The following is an 18,941-nucleotide window of genomic DNA, read 5'->3' on the forward strand; positions in this document are numbered from 1 at the left end:
GCAATTAAAATATTTAAATGGCCAGCTGCATTAAAGTTTATAAAGCAGAGTTAATCTCCTACAGAACTTGGAGAAAAAGCCTCCAGAAATTTGTCATTTTCTCCCGACAACAGCTACTTTTTGCTGCATTTGCTTTTGTTGAGCCTGGACTGTGCTGTTTACTCTGTGCATCTCTTAGTATAAAATATTCAGAGTTTATCCTAAGCCATATCGCCGTTCCGGCTAATGATTGTTTTCCAGGTCTGGGATCCATGCCCTTTGCATGTCTGCTCTCGAGCAGCCAAATGCTAAGCCATAGAATTGTTTTCTTCCTCCGAAGCAGCAGCTGGTCCCTTGGAAGACACCATAAGCATCTCTGCCGAAATCTGTAATTGCACATGTCGGCATGGTCTGTTCTTAACGTATCCTCTCCCAGACAAAACACTGTTTTCTCAAGCTGGCTTTGAAGACTGTGTGTGTTTAAAAATAGCTTCAGGAAGATACACACATATATTTTGCTATAAACTGTGTACAATGTGTACTGTGTACAGAATATTAATTCTTCAATATGTGATTTTGTGAGATTGCCTCATTGGCATCATTATTGCTACACATGGAGCTGGTTTGTGTGCAAATATGATTCTAGACCCAAAGTTTTAGCTTGGCACAATCATGAAACAATATAGATTTCAACCTGTTGCTGTGTAACAAGAGTGTTTTTTAAGATAAATCTTTAATATGCAGTAAGTGGCTGTGTTACTGTTTTCTGATCATACTTTGCCTAGCTAGAAAACTAATTAGCGGAATCTGCTGACCTGAATGTCAGAACCTCTGATATTGCAACAAAAAGCAAAATCCTTAATTCAACAGTCAACATATTGCAGAGAGATCTGCCATACTCTCCTGCCTTTCTCATATGACTCATAAAGATGAACTCTAGGGGCAAAGAGAGGGTGGGGGTTTTGGCCAAAATAATTAGAAATCCTAAAAAGCTCCAATTTATAAGTCTGATGACTTGCAGGCAGCTCTGTTATATTTAATTATGGCTCTAACTTAGGCATACCTGTGTACAGATACAAAAGACAAGGCGCAGAGCCTTCAACAGGTTTCTGGCCAATAAATCGTACTGGCCCAGGAGTATCATCATCATCACCGTGGTGCTGCTGAGACAGAGACCAGCAGCTTCACAGAGCAGGCCTGGAGCAGAGCAGAGAGGTAACCCAGAACTCCCCCGTCCCAGGCAGGATCCTTATCTCCTAAGTAATCCTTCTGTTCAGCTGAGGAATGCTTCACTGCCATAATCCTCTTGCCCGGGCCAGGCATCAGAGGAGTCATTATTTCAGGGGCTTTGTAATGGACTGCAGAGTCCGTTACCCCCCGAAGAGTGATGGAGATGAAGCTGACAGTGACTTGAGGTTGTTAACAGCTGATTTCATGGAGCTGATGATACCGACTCGCTGGCACTAATCAGGTGAGACTGTAAGGACAGCATGGACAGGGAGATGGACTCACCAAATTAAACATTCGCACTTCAAAAGTTTTCTAGCTGAACAGCCGCCTGCCACAGCCCCGACCTGTCCCCTGTTCTGGGGCAAAATGGAGTGGTTAAGCCTCCGGGGCTGTCAGCCTTGACCCATTCAGCAGCACTGAAGAAAAAATTCACTTAAAAAATAAGATCTATTTCAAAATGAATTGTGTAATAAACCAACTGGCACCAAAGTAAATCCATCATATAAACAAGTAGAGAGTATTTTCACTGCTTCCAGAAAGAGTTTGGACTCCTGGAGCGAGCTAATTTCTGCGCGAGTGACCACAAAATAAAGCTCTTAGGTAATGTAGTGATAGGTACTCAGAAATATGATAGATGGAGAAATAAGATTAGCTCCACTTTATGTACAAGTACATTACATTCTTGATCACATACTTTAATGGCGAAGCAGCTGCACAACTTGCAAATTACAAGCTCTGGCTTTGTTTTCAGAGCTCCTGCATAAATAGTTGTATTTAACAACTCCAGGCAGGCGCTTCTTTCTGAAAACTGTCCTAAGAATGTGCTGTGAATCTGCAGCAAGGAATTGTTCCCCCAAATCCAGTATCATCTAAACTGGAGAACCGCAGTATCCCTCCCTTCCCCTAGGTTTGGTTTTGTTTGTTTTTTTTTTCCCTGTGGTTCCTTGTAGCAGTTACTGTGCTGTGGTTAGAGATCTCAGTGCCCAGCGTTCTTGAATAAGGTCCTCTTCTGCTTTTTATCTGGAAGAGGGAAGAACCTTCCTCAGATTCAATCTATTTCAGCTATTACCTTTCCTGCCTTTCTTACACTACTTTTACAGCACATTAGATAAAGCCTAGCTGGCTGCTGCTAGGAAAATTAGGTCTTCTATTGTTTTAACATAAATTATGGAGAGTTCAAGATAAGGTTTGTGTTAGAAAAGTAGGAGGTAGGAATAGTTGGAATTTTACTTTCATTATAATTAGACGGGAAATTATGAAAAGGTGAAAAATAATTCACTGAAGCGCTTTCCTCTAGCAAGCTAACAAGGAAAGTGCATTCTCGCACAGACGGAGTTCATGGTACATTATTGAAGCACCACTGTTCTTAATGTATGCCTCTGCCCGGGCACACTGAGCCTGTTTCTATTGCACTTTACATGTGGGCAGAAATAGGCAGGATGAGGCCCTCTGACTCCCTTCTGTTCAATTGAGGGCCCCTTCTGTTACAAAAAAATCAGGCTAAATTAGTCCATGGTGTAACTCCATGGAAGCCATTTGAATTACTGCAGAGATTAATTTGAACCATCAGTCAATTTCTGCGTAACTTGCAGAGGACATGAAAATATGACTAATCTAAGAATGAATTAATTGGGCAGCTGTCTCCCTTTCATTTGTACACTACTGAGATAAACATTTGGACTAAGAAGCTGTCCTCATTATAATTTCCTCACTGGATGCTGGTTTGTGGGTGATGTTTATAACTACCACGTAACTACAGTGTTTTCAGAATTTTTCTTCCTGTGAAGTTACTATGGTTTGGGCTTTTGAATGCACTTTTAAAGGGAGGAAAAAGGAGGGCATGGACCTTCCTTGGAGCTTCTAAGCAGCTGTAAAGATTGACTGTGCCAAAGCCCCTCAGGTTAGACTTCCCTCTATAATAAACCATCTCAAGGTTGTTCCCTCCAACAGTGATGTTGATCTAACTCTTTATTTCCCTCTAACTCCGGCTCAAAGGCAAGTGGGGAGCAAGAGAAACCCACTGTAACAGGCCGGTAAAACTTCAGCACTGCTTATGCTTCCTGGCAGGATGGATAAGCAAAGGAGGTCCTTGCCATGGTACAACCACGTTAATATTTTTCAAGGCTTTTTTTTTCCCCACCTGAGAAGACTGAGTTCCCATGGTTCAGCATACATATGGAAAGGTTCACCCCACCATGCCTACAGCTCCTTTATCTCTCAGTGTATCGCCCATCACCAGAGCAGCTGAATAATCTATGCATAAATTCCATCAAGTTTCCACCACTCCTTTCCCTTTCTGTTTCACAACCCTATTTAGCTGTGGTTTGCACGAAAGCAGGACACTGGGAGAGAAGTCCTTCAGGTGAGTCCGTGGCAGAAGACCACTAAAGTTAATGAGACTCTAGTGAAGATAAGAATTTTGTCCATTCAGAGTCAACAGTAGCTTCAGGAACTGCACTGTGGCAGGCTGAGGCTGGGGAAAGGATGTATTTCTCCTCCCTGTTTGCAGATAAAGAAGCGAGATTCCAAGGGGAATGAGTGATTTACCCACAGTTGCACAGGAAATCAGCAAGAGATATGGAAATTAATGCTGAGAACATGTCAGTGCCTTAATCATAAAGCCAATCTTTCCCCTCAAATGCCAGCAGCATTAAATGCTCCTTTTAAATAATGAAATAAGTGTAAAAGCTTCACTGCCTTATTGTAATGTTTCCATCCAAGTATTTTAGAAGGTAGCCAGTTCAAGTTAAAATGGTTGGTCAGTATTACAACCTGTGTCCAGCTGTAGGGATCAGCAACTCTAGGGACCAGGGGCTGTAGTTGAACTGAGCAGGTTTACCTGTCAGATATCCTTTGAGGATCAAGTCATGCTAAGGTTGGAAGGTCAAAAAGTACTCGGTGTGTTTCATTATATTTACCACTAATTAGGTGGGCTTTGAAAAATGCGGACTGAAATATTCTCTTGCTGGGAAGCTATTAAACTGTTAGGCTGAGGGAATATATGGCTTAGAAGAGGAAAGATTCACATCTCTTGCCTACAAATAAATCACTCGTACATCATCTATCTATTTGACCATCTCAGAGTAGTATTCATATCGACGTGATATCTAGGTAGCTGCCCAGAGGAGCACGTTTTGTATAAGTACATAATAGACCGGGCCAAAGTCTGTTTTTATTTAAACTAGCTTCAATTCTTTGTGTCTTAATTGAAAATAATGGTGTTACAGCAGTGATCAAAGAATTGTCTCATTGTCTATTAAATCATTAGCTATTAAACAGAAATGAAAGGTTAAGAATGCAACACACTCTGCTCTGCCCAAAAGAATATGAATATCTCTCCAATTACAAAGAAACAATAAAGGCAGAATTAACAGTGAAAAGAAGCTTAAGATTAGGCAATTACATCCAGATCGCCTGACGACTCTTATTAGAGGGTTTAGCAGTACAACCTATATAGAAAAGGCAACACAAATTTGGAAGCAAAGTCAATATTGACTTTACCAAAGGGGCTTGTAAAGGGAATATGCATTTTTCTGAAAAAATATAGGCACATAAAACCTGCACTAAATTTTAACTCAGCTAATTAATCGTTATGGATTCAATCTTGCAACCAATACATATATTTCCAGTTAAAAAATTATGCCTGAACAGCATCCAGCCTGAGAGCACCTCTCAGTAATTTGTGACTGAAATCCATTACAAGCACGCTGCGATTTTCACAAAAATAACATTACTCCCATTTTATATCACCAGGATGAGGGAAGATGAACTCAGCAAAGACCACATTCAGACCTCTCGGTTTTGTTCATTAAGTCAATATATTAGACAGTGGGGTACCAGGTCTGGGAAAGAGTCCCAGAGGCATTCTCTACTATCAGTTAGTTGATACACAAATAATTTCACGGAGCGGTCAAGTGAAGACCTGATTTATACCAATTTAGTTACTACCAAACGAATGGGAATTATGGTGCAAGTCTTGTAAAATCTGTGCAGAATTTTGGCCTGTGTTTTGGTCTCTTCTATCCAGATCACTGAAAGGAATGGGACAACACTTGTCAGCTTGAAGGTGCTTTGGAGCAGATGTAATTCCACCTAGATATACAACCCGTTTTGAAAAAGAAAAAAAGCTGGTCAAAGGGCAAGAGCTTTGCTTTCTTGAAGTGTATAAATCCACAACTGCAACTGGAAATCTTGTCTCTGCTCACAGAGGTCACGTCAAGCTTTATTTAGTTGCCAGCTTCAGTGGACCTTTTAGATTTGGGACCCACAACAAGTTCATGCCCAGCTTTGACAGGATATCCATATGGACAACTGCTGATTGAACTAAATGGACTTTAAAAAGGCAGTGTTTTGAAATGTCACATCTCCTTAACGTCTGCAGTTACTAATTCTATTAGTGGAAGAGGAATGGGAATCTTTTTCCTGACCTTTTCCCTATCTGGTTCAGTCCAGTACTCTCTAACTATAGCAAGACCTAGAAATACTACAAACTCAATTAACAGAAAAGTCCAGATCTGGATCTGATTTTCTAAAGTGCAAAAAACAAGACAGTCTCAGCAGTATGTCAACGATCTGATAACTTGGTGCTTGAGTTTATAATATGAACAACTCATTGTTCATATTTATCAACTGATAAATAATAGCCACTAATCAGGTAATAGCTGTATGGTATACAGCAAAAAAAAAGAAGAGCAAAATTTATCAGGAGAGTCTGTTCCTTTGACAATTAAATTAGCCACAAAGATATTTTTTCATGTTTCTTCTAGTAAGGACTTTCAAGGAAATTTGGTTTTCAGAAAACCAAAATGCGATTATTTTTTCCCCCATCTGATATATAAGGGAAAATATAGAAGCTGGAGCCCAGGCTAGAGACCCAGCAGACCTATTCCGTCACTGGCTGAGGCTAAACATTGGAACAGTCACTTTCACGAAAAGGGAATATTACACTGATGTCCTTTGCGAAATGCTTTGAGGTCTGAAAAGTTCTAGGCATCGTTATCATATAACTAAGCTCCAAACTATCAGCTTCTCTGAGGATACAATCGCACACAAGCCTCTGCCCAATAATTTCAATTTTATTTATGAATTATTTGCCTTCATGTTAAATGGAGATAAATCTCAATGAAAAAAGTTGGAAGTAAGTAGAGGCTGCCTGACTAAGGTTTTTGGCCCAAACCCATCTTGCCTTTCCTATAGCTACCTAGGATCAAATGGATGTCATCTTTCACCTATCTATAGGTCTCAGAAAGAGAAAACATCTACAAAATGTACAATTGCTCCATAAGCTCTTTAGCTGCAAAGGAATTTCGTTATCATTGGACCTAAAATGTAATGAAATTTTGTTTGCTTTAGAGGATGTAATTTATTACAGAAATTTGTAACGAGCTTCTTCAGAGTTGTGTAAAGGTGAAATTTTTTTGTTCCAGTGTATTATCTTCAAAATAAATAGCTTTGCTGCGTGCAATTCTTTAGCCAGCGAAAGAACACGAAAATTTATCCGACAAAGTATAAGCTATCTATTAGCTCCTTTGCAGTTTTACCTACAAAGAGGTTGTAATAATAGGTGAAAAGTACACAGGTATAGCATGTGGGTTTCAAATGCAATCTGAAGAGAAAGAAGTGTTCAGGTCTGAAAGACATTCACACATGACACAATTGATAGCTTTTATGCCTAAAAATAATAATGAGCTAAAAGCTGAAAGCCATGCAATGGTGTCAGAAGTCATGCAGTCATGTGTCTTGATAAAGTCACATTAACGCCATTTTCATCTCAATGTCAGGGAGGGAGAACCAGTTAAACATATTATTTAAAACAAAAACCCAAAAAAAACAGAACACCCAAACACAACATTGTTTAAAAGCTTCCAGCTCTTGTCTTAGGAATTTTTGCAGTATGTTTGTTATTTTCTATTCTCTGTCAAGTTCCTCCAGATTTTGGTACAGTTCAGTATCTTTACTTATAAGAAATTCCTGACTGGAAAGCAGGTGATGAAGTCAGAAACATGCAGGAAACCTTGCTGTACACTGTTACAATATACTGCGCTACTGCTATTAAATAATAGATGCAGAAAAGCCACACAAGAACAAAGATGCCTGTGTGGGGCGTTGACTTTTCTCAGGTGGGAGGAATCAGACAGCACGCTCCTTCACATCAGCACTGGCTGGCCAGCAAAGGAAGATCAGGACTGCTCTTTCAGCATCCCTGGCCCTCTCTCCCCCATGGAACACACCAGCACAAAGAGCTCTGCATCCGTCTGTGGAAACGTGTTCGCCCTGCATCGCCTCGAGACCGCTCTCCTCACCTCACAGTGGAAACAACCCCCCGCCACAGAAACACCCATGACTGTAAAACAACCGACGGATGTAAAAACCCGACTGTGGGCTAGGTCTCAATATGGTGGTGGTCAAGGGGGTGAAAACTCTGCTCTCCTCCTCATGGGGGTGCCTTACCTTTATGACGTCTTCATCAGCTGATCTGCACTCGGTGGAGTCGGAAACGTCGACCACAGACCCGTCCTCCTGCACGGCAACAACCTTGACTGGAACAGACACCGTTTTGCCCGTCAGAATGGCCGTGTTGAGGACTTCTGTGTCCTGTATGCACACACACACACACGAAGGATGGGCGTTAGACAGCGTAAAACCACCAGAATGCCCCAGGGGTCAGACCGATGAACCAAAACCCTGCCTCTGGCAGGGGCAACCCTTCCTTGCACTCACCCTTCGAGCTCCCTGCAGTCAATGGTTTAACAACTTTCTAAGCCAGAAGTTGCATCTGGACCATCAATTTTTGGTTTTGACAAACATATGGATTTACACTTTTTGAACTCATTTACAGGTTTGGCTGCTGTGCCAATGAATTCTGTAACACAATTACACATGAAGGAAGCCTGGCAGAACCCACAGCCCTCTTCAAGTAGGATCTCCAGAGGGTATCAGCAAGTCTTCCCATCCCTTTGTCCCAAATCATGCCAGTGATTTGGGAAGCGATTATCACTACAATTAACAGCATTTCTTCCTTACTGTTCCAGCTAACAGCATTGTGAGTTGACCATTTTCCCTTTTTTGGGACATAAATACATGATGAGAAAACCTATGCACGAGGTAGAGTATTACAAACCAAGCAATGCCACGCATATACCATTTTTTTAATCCTTCCCCATCAAAATCCCACCTAGAGATATTTTACCACATTTATTTCTAATCCTGATGAATTCACAGTGCTGGCACTCTAATGGCTCCATTAGCACAGCCTTCCTCTGTCTCTCAGTATGGCTGCAGTCTGACTGATTTCTCAAAATGAGTTGCTACAAAGGTCCCTGCCTTGTGTCACCAGGATTGCAGACCGGAGGGGACCAGCCTCCCAAGGCCCACAGAGCAGCTTGTCCTTGCTGAAGCAGTGCTTACTGCAGGCCCCAAACGTGACACACATGTGGGGCAAGGAATGATCTGTGCATTCATAGAGAAACAGTTCGGCTTTCTCAAAAAGCCTGCAGCAGGAAATACTGCTTTGAATCAATCTGCTTTTCATTTTTCAACTTCCATAAAACTAATCGCTTGCCAGTTGGGGGGGAAAAAAAAAAAAAAAAAAAAAAAAGTTGCTTCAAACTAATCTAACTTTAAATTCCATTATTAGAATTGGTGGAAGTAGAAATGGATTTTAGTGAAAAATTTGATGGCAGCTTGCATAGGGAGATATATTCACTATCATTTGCTTCTATCTGCTAGCTAGATTGATAGAAAATAATGGGCATTGACCACAAGCTAAGGACAGCTGGAGAAGACCAATAAATACTTGCAACTAAGATGTATTATTAATCAATATTCGGAAACTTATACAAAAAGCACCCTGAATTAAATGAGTTGAAGTACTAATAACACTAGTGCCAGCTAACTAATATAGTCTACTAGAGCTTTATGGGCAGTCATGTTCCAGAAAAGCATTTAAGCATGTACTCGAGTCCATTTCTGTTCGGAACAGCACTAAAAGTACGTGCTCAACTTGACACTTAGACTTCAATTTGATTTAAGCTTTTAAGTGTTGTCCTGAATAGAGATGCTTTTCTGAATAATACCTCATGAAATAAATACACTGTCTTTGTTCTGTTCTCTGTGAGGCACAAACCAGATGTTTCATACAGTAAATGACTGTCTAGTTTTTGTTTACACTGAATGGTCTCATTTATAACCACCAGCTGCCATCCATGATGGAGGGACACTGGGAAAGAAAGAAGTATGTGACAAAGTGGAAGTGCGAAAGAACAATTGTAAAATCTTTACAGTGACTGAGGTTTGAACAAAACTAAGAAGGAAATGCACCGACTGGTAAAAGAAAACAATTAGATGCACCTCAGGTAGACAGAGGTTGTGTAAGACAGACAAAGAGAAACTGAGGGTGCTTCATCCACGAGTATCTCACAGCCGAGGTGGTTAGATTTCCCCAAAACAACAGCAAATAGCCCATAAATCCTAAGCCATCAATCCAGTATAAGCATATGCCAGATATATGCTGAAGACATGGTGGTCCTGTGTCAAAACCCTCCCAAGCAGCAGTTTGCCTGTATGCTAGCTCTATGCAGTTCTTCAACAAGAGACTCTCAAGGGCATCAGGAGAAACGGTATTTTTGCCAAGGTCACAAACCGTGAACATGTGACTAATTCTACTTCCAAACCTTCGCTCGCTGTTAGCACTGCTACGTAACTCCTACAGGTCGGGGCAAGCAGCACTTTGATGCAATTATGGCCTGATCCAAAGCCCTACTAAGTCATAGATGAAAGGCGTCTTTTGACTTCAGCCGGCTTGGAACCAGGTTCTCAACAGGCCTGAACTAATCTGTCCTTTGGTTTTTGTGCTGTTCCTTGTATCCCCCTTGTGTTGACCCTCATGTGTGACAAAAGATAAACAAAACATGGAGCCTCCTTTTAACTCTCAGTGCTACTTAGCTACCCAGCTGAAGTCACTTTGATGCTCTGAAGGATAACGCAAAGTTTGTAAAGACATTTGCATTCCTTTTGTAAACTCCCTGTGAAGATGAGCAGGAGAGAAAAGGCTTTATAAGAGACACCTCATGACCCCACTATTTGTGGGTGCTCTGAAATATATTCATCCTACTCTTGACAGAAGCATTGTCCTGAGCAGTCCCTCCCTCCCAGCCTGCACAGGTACCCACCTGCTAATTAGCTGGTGCTGCTTCACAAAAAATACACTTCACCGGTAAGCAATTCTGCTATATAAATCAATATTTCAGATGCCTGATGCCTAGACTGAGTGTTACACAAGTATAATAGGCTGTGTAAAAACGTTTTTAAGAGCTGGCTATTTATAGACTGAAAAAATATATCTCCTCTGAGGAAGAGATATGAAGGCAGAACTGAACTAATTGACTGTCCATTAGATTTATAAACAGACTTTTTTTTTTTTTTTTTAGTACATCTTCAACAAGTAATAGCATTTCATCTAAATTCTCTTAAGGTTGGTTTGTATTTCCATGGTACGGTTTACGGCAGACAAAAAGCGTTAGTGAATTTAAGATACCTACGCTAGTTATTTCTAACAGCATCTGAAATGTGGAGAAGGGTAATAACGTTGATTTACATAGGCAGGTCCTCTCACGTGGCACAGCACCAGTGAAACATCTGGAAACACACCCAGGGACCACCAGCACAAACCTCTAAGTGCTGACACCCCAAGGTCCCAGGTGAAAAACTGGGAATTCCTGCCTATTTCTTTTGTCGAGGGTTTCAGCTGCCAGATCTTGACCCAAACCTTCCATTCAAGCAGCCTGGGTGGAAGCTACACATTCATATTGCAGGCTCTGTCCCTGAATAATAATTATGGGAGTGTTTATCTCCAGCTCCTTCTCTGTACCTGAATGCATTAGCACTTCAGCAGGGCTCTTCTTAATTACAACTGTAACCTGCTAATAGCGTTTCTTTGTTGTCTGAAGGAATCTACTTCTTATCCAGCCTAGGCTAAATTAAAATTTAATACAACATCAGGTCGCAACAGAACTAGGAAGCAAATGACAGCTGTTTAATTAAAACCTAAAGCTGATTAGATGGCACTACTGAGAGAAATACTCAAGAGGAAGAGCAGAAAACTACTGAAACTCAAGGCCAGGATAATGGCTTTATTTAAATATGAATAAATCCTGTGTGCAGCCATAGTAAATGTTTGACAACTCATTGCTTTGGACAAATGGGGGTGGAAATGTGAATGGGAGATGTGTCAAGAGTCATGATAGAGCTGTGATTACCAACACTGCTGTTACCTATGTATGTGACCAGAAACAGGGATTACTGAGGAACGACTGCAATAGGTAGACACAAACCAGTTGAGGAACTTCAGGCACAGTTCCCAATAATTAGAGTTTAAACACCACCACACCAGCCTAAACCCTCCTTGGGCACCTGACACTACTGCAGCTCACCCAGCTACTGTCAGCTGACAGGATGTAGTTTTTCGCCCCTCTTCTAGTTGAAAAATGAAGATATGGAGAAACAGATGATGCATCTCACAAGAAAGCATCTCAGGAGCCGGGAGCTGGACACAGATTACCCACACCCCAGCCCAAAGCTGCCAGCGCATCTTCCCCGCCCCTCCGGGATCAGCCAGCATCCTTTCCATGGAGTGTGGCAGAGCAGAAAAGCCCCACGCAGACCCAGCTTACCATGACAGATATCATCCTTGTGATTAATGCACAAGCTGGATGTGTTTTTTTAGAGGTTAACAAAACATGCTACAGTACAGTAAACCCAATAAACACTCAATTGTAAATCAGGAGGGAAACCTAAAGCCAACCCTATTCCACTGACAAATGCTACAGCTAAATGCCTTTTGGCATTTAGTTGAAATGACTGTCTTTAGTGAAGAAGGCATGGAGCTGAAACATTTGTCTGCAGAATTGCATTCCTTCCTTATTATTTTTTCCCCAGAGTGTACCTCACGAAAATACATTTGTAATATTAGAAAGAATCTTTAGGAACCAGTTCTCCTGCCTGGAAATGGCATCTCTTAAAAAATGTAAATTATAGGGCAGATTGTGACGTGTGGGCTGGGCTAGGGGAGGTTTTTTTAGTTGATAAATTATTCACCACCTTTTTCTTCAGATCAAAGAGCAAGGCAATGTAAGTCCATTAAGCAAGCTTAACATATAAATTAGATGCTTTGCTGAAATTATTATAATCCAAAGCAATTCTGTACTTTTTCCCCCCTCATAGCTGAATACCATTTTAGGTTTCCAATACATATTAATAAAGCCTGGTTGCTAGAAAGATATTTATATTTTCCGCCGTTATATCAGGTAAGATATAACGTTTTGTCACCCAGTGGTGAGAATGAACAATTGGGATTATGTGTTACGCAACATTAGAAAACCTAAACAATCTTGCAAAGACTTCTCGTTGTTCTCCTTGACCCTTTTTCCTCCCCACATTCATACAGACAGTCCGCTTCATGCCAAGGAGCCGGACCCACAGCAATGCTAGCGGGAGTGCTGCTGGCTGCTTTGGCAGAGGGCTCATCAGTTGTTATGTGTGGGCTGAACTGGAAATCCTGCCTGCCTAGGACTTGCCTCAAGCCTGCAGAGGCCTTGAACGTGAAAAGGAGTTACACGTCCTCTCAAAAGGGCTGGAAAACGGCGAATTTATTATTCTGCAACCATCATCTCAGTGGAGCCACTTGTGGAATCAACTGTGTACCAAGTTTTCAGGTGTCAGAGTGAGGCCTGAGCTGTAACCACGGATGAGTCCTGCTGCCCTGACAAGAACGTGTGTTGCTAGAAGGTCACTCCTGCTCCCCTCCAACCTTCCTCTGTCTCCAGCTGTTTCCTCATTTCAGCTTCTCATCCAGCACATTGTTATTAGGTGTGATTGGTTCTGACACATGGCAAAGCACAAATACTACAGGCTATCATGTCAAAGTGAAAGGTCATCCTTTATCTCCTCCGTTTACCTGCGTAACAGCTTTACCTCATAGGAAGAGCCCAAAGAAAGAACAGGCAGGTGCGTATATTTTGTAGGAGAAATTAATGCAAGCAGATTGAACCATACAGAGAGGTTCTTAATCACAGATTCTTACAGAACAATGTAAGCAGCAACTATTAGCCTAATTAAATATTATTCTGGGCGTATATTAGTGTGTGCTGCAAAAACAATTTGGTATAGCACCACAAAAAGGTGCGATACAGAGACTCCAAAGTGAAATCTTATTTCGTAACTTGTCTTTCTGCCACAGATACACTGAAGGAAGTTCTCATCTCAGCGGAGTGTACCTGGCACACACTGATCGGCTGGAGTGGGAGCTCATGGAAACTAAAGCTGAGATTTATTCCATTTCCATGTTTTTTTATGAAGGAAATTCAGCTCATTCTGAGGTTTATGCAGGATGAATAAGCAAAACCTGCTGCTGAAGGTGAAACCTGATTAGAAGTACAAATACTGTCATATCTATGACCCGAGGCAGTTTTATTTTATTTTTTATAACTCAGAATAGATCTGCCCCCATTAAGCAAAGGTTCAGAACACAGCCTGGTGCACTTGGCAGAAGTAATTGCAACCTGTCAGGCAGTCTCCACTGTCTCAGCTAAGTGCCAGTGCCTTCTGCATGAGCAAAAGACCTTTCCTGAGACCGGGCTCATGCTATTTTGCTTCAGCCCATCATGTCCCAGTAGAGTTTATTCTCCAAACCTGCTGTGTTAAACATCATGACACCATTGTTCTGAAGTGCATACCTGAGGTGGAAGGAATGGGAAATTCTTACAGCTGGAGGGCAATTATCAAACATCTGGTTTTAGTTGTCTGAACAGAGAACAGACACCAAGAGCTCCCAGCTTGTGTTTCAAGACCTTTAAATACACCAAGAAATACAGGACCTAAAGTCAGCCTAAGGATTTGGTAAACTCTGCCAGTCATCCTCACTGGAGTTTACACTGAATTTAGAGATCAGTATAGCACCTAAGCATTCATTTAACGGACTTGTACCAGTTCTTCTCAACACAAAGTGATTAGTAACCATTTTTAAGCACATTTAGAATTTCATAGTTCATTTAAAGATGTTGGGTTTTTTCTTTTTATTTGAGAAAATCACCATCACATTCTGACTTAATAAAATTGTGGGCCACCTCCAACTTAAACCAAACCATATCTCCCCGAATACAAGAGAATACCAAATGGGTAGAGCTGTCTACTCCAATGACATGAGCCTCAGTACAAACTGAGAACAATCATTAGTGTATCAAGTGGCCATGAAATAATAATATGAACACTCATCAAAGGCATTGCTTTTTCCACAGAAAAATCTGGGGAGGCCATGCTTTGCCTAGTTTATGGAACATAACTACTAGATTCACTTGAGTACCAACAGTAGACCAAGTTATAATTTTCTGACTCTGTATCTTTGTCCCACTGGCTTAATATTTAACAACACTGTGGATGGCCATTTTGAAGAATTTCTTTTGGACACTTCTCTAATTCTTTTCCTGATCATCACAAATTCTTTTGCAGTGGGCTGGAAGGGGGTTTTTCTGGAGGAAATTCTATGCTACTGGTGCAATGGGAGAGTTGGCAACTCACCGGCTTGAAAAGGCTTCAGTTTCACAAGTGCAAAACTACAGACATTGAAACATAAGGTTGCGTATCACATGAGTTTACTGCTGCAATCTGTGTGCTCATCTTCTACCATGAGTGCTACCTGGGCAGAAATCCACGTCCTTCTGTAATAACAGCTGTTTAATGCTATAGAAGAATGCACAAATTAATTACAGCATGTCTACACGACTTCCCATCATCCTGCAGAAGCATCCTCTCATGGAGGGAGTGCGGGTTCGCTATCTGCTTTGGACATGGTGACTTGCTTCGTTAAGCCATTCACAGAGTGGCTACGGTGTAAGAATACCTATCTATGAGCAAAAAATTATTCATGGGGAAGCAACTGTGACATCATGCAAAGTCCTCTGAAATCCCTCGATGGAAGAAAGTTGTCTAGCATTTGCTAGAGAGGGGGTTCAGAAGAACTGAATGTTCTATCTTCTCCCTCAGCATAGTACAAACACTGGTGTAAGCCCAGAGCTCATAATGTGTCAAGTAAATTCAATAAAGAACTGTATCTACTGGACAGAGCTAGCTGCGTGCACTTACTAACTATATTTGAGAAGTGCATTATGGAATTTAAAACGGAATAGAGATCTACTATATGCTCACAGTCATCATCCTGCAAACGGAGGACACCATTTTCCTAAGAACATGGATCTGACAGGAAAGACCCATGCCCCTTTTTTTTTTTTTTTTTTTTGAAGATGGTCTGTCTTATCTGTCAGGACCAGACTGCTGTACTTACTTATTTTACCTGTTTAAGTAATTTCATGGTCTTGCCTGCGACTGCTCTCAGATGTCGAGCATACACACACACACACACACTGCTAGAGGACTGGCTTTTCAGGCAGCAAAGGCTTTGGGAGCAGAGTGTCTCCTACTGCCTGCTCTCCCTCAGAAGGGCTATTCGCTCCCCGGAGTGCCTGCAGCGATTCCTTCTCCGGCAGTTTGCACTGTAGGCACATGTCTTAGGACAGCATCAGTGACACTTGGGAAGTTTTCTCTCTCTCCATTGCTTAATAAAGGGCTCAGATGTCCAGTTTAGACTTGATGTCTAGAGTTAGGGGAGAGAAACTCTATCCCCTTCTGCTGTTATAAACAATCAATTCCCATACATTACTGTTAGCTCCTTTACTCCTAGGAACTAAAGGTACCGCTAAGAGTTTTTACACCACTGCCTGTTTCCTACAGGGACAAGGACTTCACAAATGATACAACCATGCCTTTTATCTCCCTCAATTCATAAAGCTGCCTACTGCTCTATTTGATGCAGTGAAAATAAAAAGCAGGAGAGAGTATCTGCAGCCAGTCCAGGCATCAGCTTTGACTATCTTTGCACACTCGGAGCTTTCTGCTGTTTTATTCCCTGATTTTGGGAGCACCCACTGGCTGCACATTGTTCATCCTTGCACTGCCACTCCACTTGAATCAAGTGTTTTCTTTCAAGACTTCAGCATTTACTTTCTACTTAAATACTACAGAAGATGTCTCCTGCCTGTAGAACTGCCTAGAAACGTTCTTGACATGGAGGAAAAAAAAAAAAGTTTCTTGACAAAAATCAAAAAGCATAAAAAAGACACCTTTGAGAATATTTTCTTTTGAAAAAAAAGGTAAAATTAAAAATTATTACTTTTTTCAAAGAAGAATATTGATTCCTTGATTTATTTGAGATGAGTTTTTGAGATTCTTCTCACTGATCTAAGGACTACCAGAGGTTTTTTTCTTCCTTCCTCTGCTTCTTCTTGGCTTGAATTTTGTTCTTAATTTTAATTTTTCAGTTTGTTCACCTTGTATCTGTTCAGAAGCGCTGCCTTGTTCTGACATACCCCCATGTGTGATTATTTCTTTTTTTTTTTTTTGCTCAACTTTTATAAAGAACAACCTCTTTTTCATTCAAGTTCAAAATAAGATCCCTTTTTTGTTTTCATGATTGAATTTCTCAGTGAACTCTTGTGCAGTGTGTTTATTTCCTGCAGACTAGGACAATATCATCTGTGTTTCAAAAGCTGAGCCACTGCTTTCAGAACATCAGTATTTTTCCAGAGTCCATCAGCTTTTAGGAGACATAGTCCCTCAAATAAAAAAAAAAAAAAAAAAAAAAAAAAAAAAAAAGACTGACTGGATTCTGCTCTCTGCTGTGCTGGGGAAAGAGGAAGTAATTTTAATAAAGACCATGAAGTAATACAAATGTAAAAGCTCTGTGAAACCAGGATCAAACTATTTAATTTTTCATGTTTTCCCCTGTCTCTCTCTCATCTGTTCCAAAACTTACATATTGAAACGATTTATTGAAATTAATCCTTATACTACCTTTTCTTTCCACAATACTTCCAAAACAGTCCTCAGCTCTGCCAAGGACAACAGGACTGTTATCTTCATTAATTGTGCTAAAATAACTGAGGCAGAAGAAATCCCACCAGGCCAGTGACAGATCAAGAAACTGAGTCCATATCGCCGATGTCCTGGGTCTGTGCCTTTTCTGAGAGGTTACACTCAAACTGGTTCTTTCAGGCTGCTAGTTCTGTACAGTTTAAATACCAATTCCCACATTTTTCCTACTAAATGGCCTCTTTGCATAACAAGTAAATGCTGAGCATGCAACATCTCAAACAGTTAATTTATTAGTTGGTTAACTGAAACTCAGCACTAAGCAAAACAAGTATCAGTGACTGTAAAGAAATATAGACGGCTACAAATAAAGCAACCAGTAACAGATGCAAGGAAAGAAAGAAATTCTGTATTACTTGTCACCTTTCTTAAGTGGAAAATGATAATGGCATATTAGCATATAGTCTAATGCCACAGACAGCTGAATGCACTCAAGAGAAAAATCATAGAATACCTTTTAATATGAAACTATTGCAAAATGTTCCGTTTTGAGAGGGCTTCCAGTGTCAGCTCACAGGTGGATTGAAATGGGGCAAGGCAATAGCAGACAAGGGGATGACATTAATGCTTCTCCGGAATAGAAATAGAAAATGACAGTGTTATTGGTTTTCAACAGAAGCATTCTGCAACCAGACAAAGGTCTTCCACTTATTATGCTATGAAAGCAAGTATATATCAAAATTATAGCATGTTTCTTTGATAAATAATTTTAATAATGTTTCCTCATCCTTACACCTCAGCACCAAACTCAGTCCAAGCACGGACTGCGACGTAGTTTTAAAACTTTTAAACTGTTTGTAAACTACACGAAGTAGCGGTTGACTTGATTTTCCATCTCAACAAAAGACACTGAGGGACAGAAGAAAAATGAAGAAAGACTTCTATCTTGCTTCCAACGTATTATCTTCATAATTACCCTTTAGAAGTCATTAAAACATTATTCAAATTCATACAATCTATTTCTTTAGAACCTGTTACATTATGAGTAATAGGAAAAATACCGATCTTCCAGAAAGATAAACTAGGTAGAGCAAGACAGGACAAAGAGAAGTACCCAATTCATGTTTAAGAACTCATCTACAAGAACTATCTTGGTGGAGGAAAACGTCTCCCATTTGCTGCCATTTTACTTAATGTGAGGCATAAAATTACACAGCCTGACTCAGTTGCAAAGAGAAATTAGATCACCACTACTGGACTGTTCAAATGGAATGAATATTTGCTATTCACCTCCATTAAGGAAATTTATCTTCCTTAAAATTGGCTGTGTTAACCATTCATTCTTTACTTTTCCTCTAAAAATGGGCAGATTTCCAAATGATAATACATTTATTTCTTCTTTTGCAGTACCAATTTCGAAATGTTTACTGTTGTAAGGTGGGAAGAAGGCCACGTCTAATGCCATATTCTTCCTTGTACTGCAGCTGATGGGGTCCTTTTGCTGCATAGTCATTGCTCCTGCTAAACGGACAGATGAATGCAAGGGAAGATGCTTTTTATGGAAGACACAGCTTAAGAAAAGATAAGGTTCTCTGGCATTTTGACACATCCTTTTAGCAAAGGATTGACAAAGAAGGAAAAAGTGTTGCACCTGGAGACCTTCATAAATGCAACACAGAATTCCAGCTCAGAAGTGCTTCTGGTTGAAAGCACCCCTATACAATTACCACACAGAAAAGAGCAAGCTCCCCTCACCTTCTACTTCTTACAATTTGGGCTCTTTCCCTTCTTTTCTTACACCTTGAAGTATTCAG

General features: G+C 40.7%; 1 protein-coding gene across 1 annotated transcript in view; it reads right to left on the reverse strand.

The window, feature by feature from the left end:
• Positions 1-18,941, reverse strand: part of TMEM132C (transmembrane protein 132C) — a 765,633-nt gene that overhangs the window by 622,511 nt on the left and 124,181 nt on the right. Inside the window, exon 4 of the mRNA XM_026859691.1 lies at positions 7,660-7,803. Within this exon, the coding sequence (XP_026715492.1) occupies positions 7,660-7,803 (144 nt within the window). The remainder of the gene's footprint in view (positions 1-7,659; positions 7,804-18,941) is intronic.

This window comes from Athene cunicularia, assembly GCF_003259725.1.
Source record: "Athene cunicularia isolate RWA chromosome 15 unlocalized genomic scaffold, athCun1 chr15_part1, whole genome shotgun sequence".
Classification (NCBI taxonomy): domain Eukaryota; kingdom Metazoa; phylum Chordata; class Aves; order Strigiformes; family Strigidae; genus Athene; species Athene cunicularia.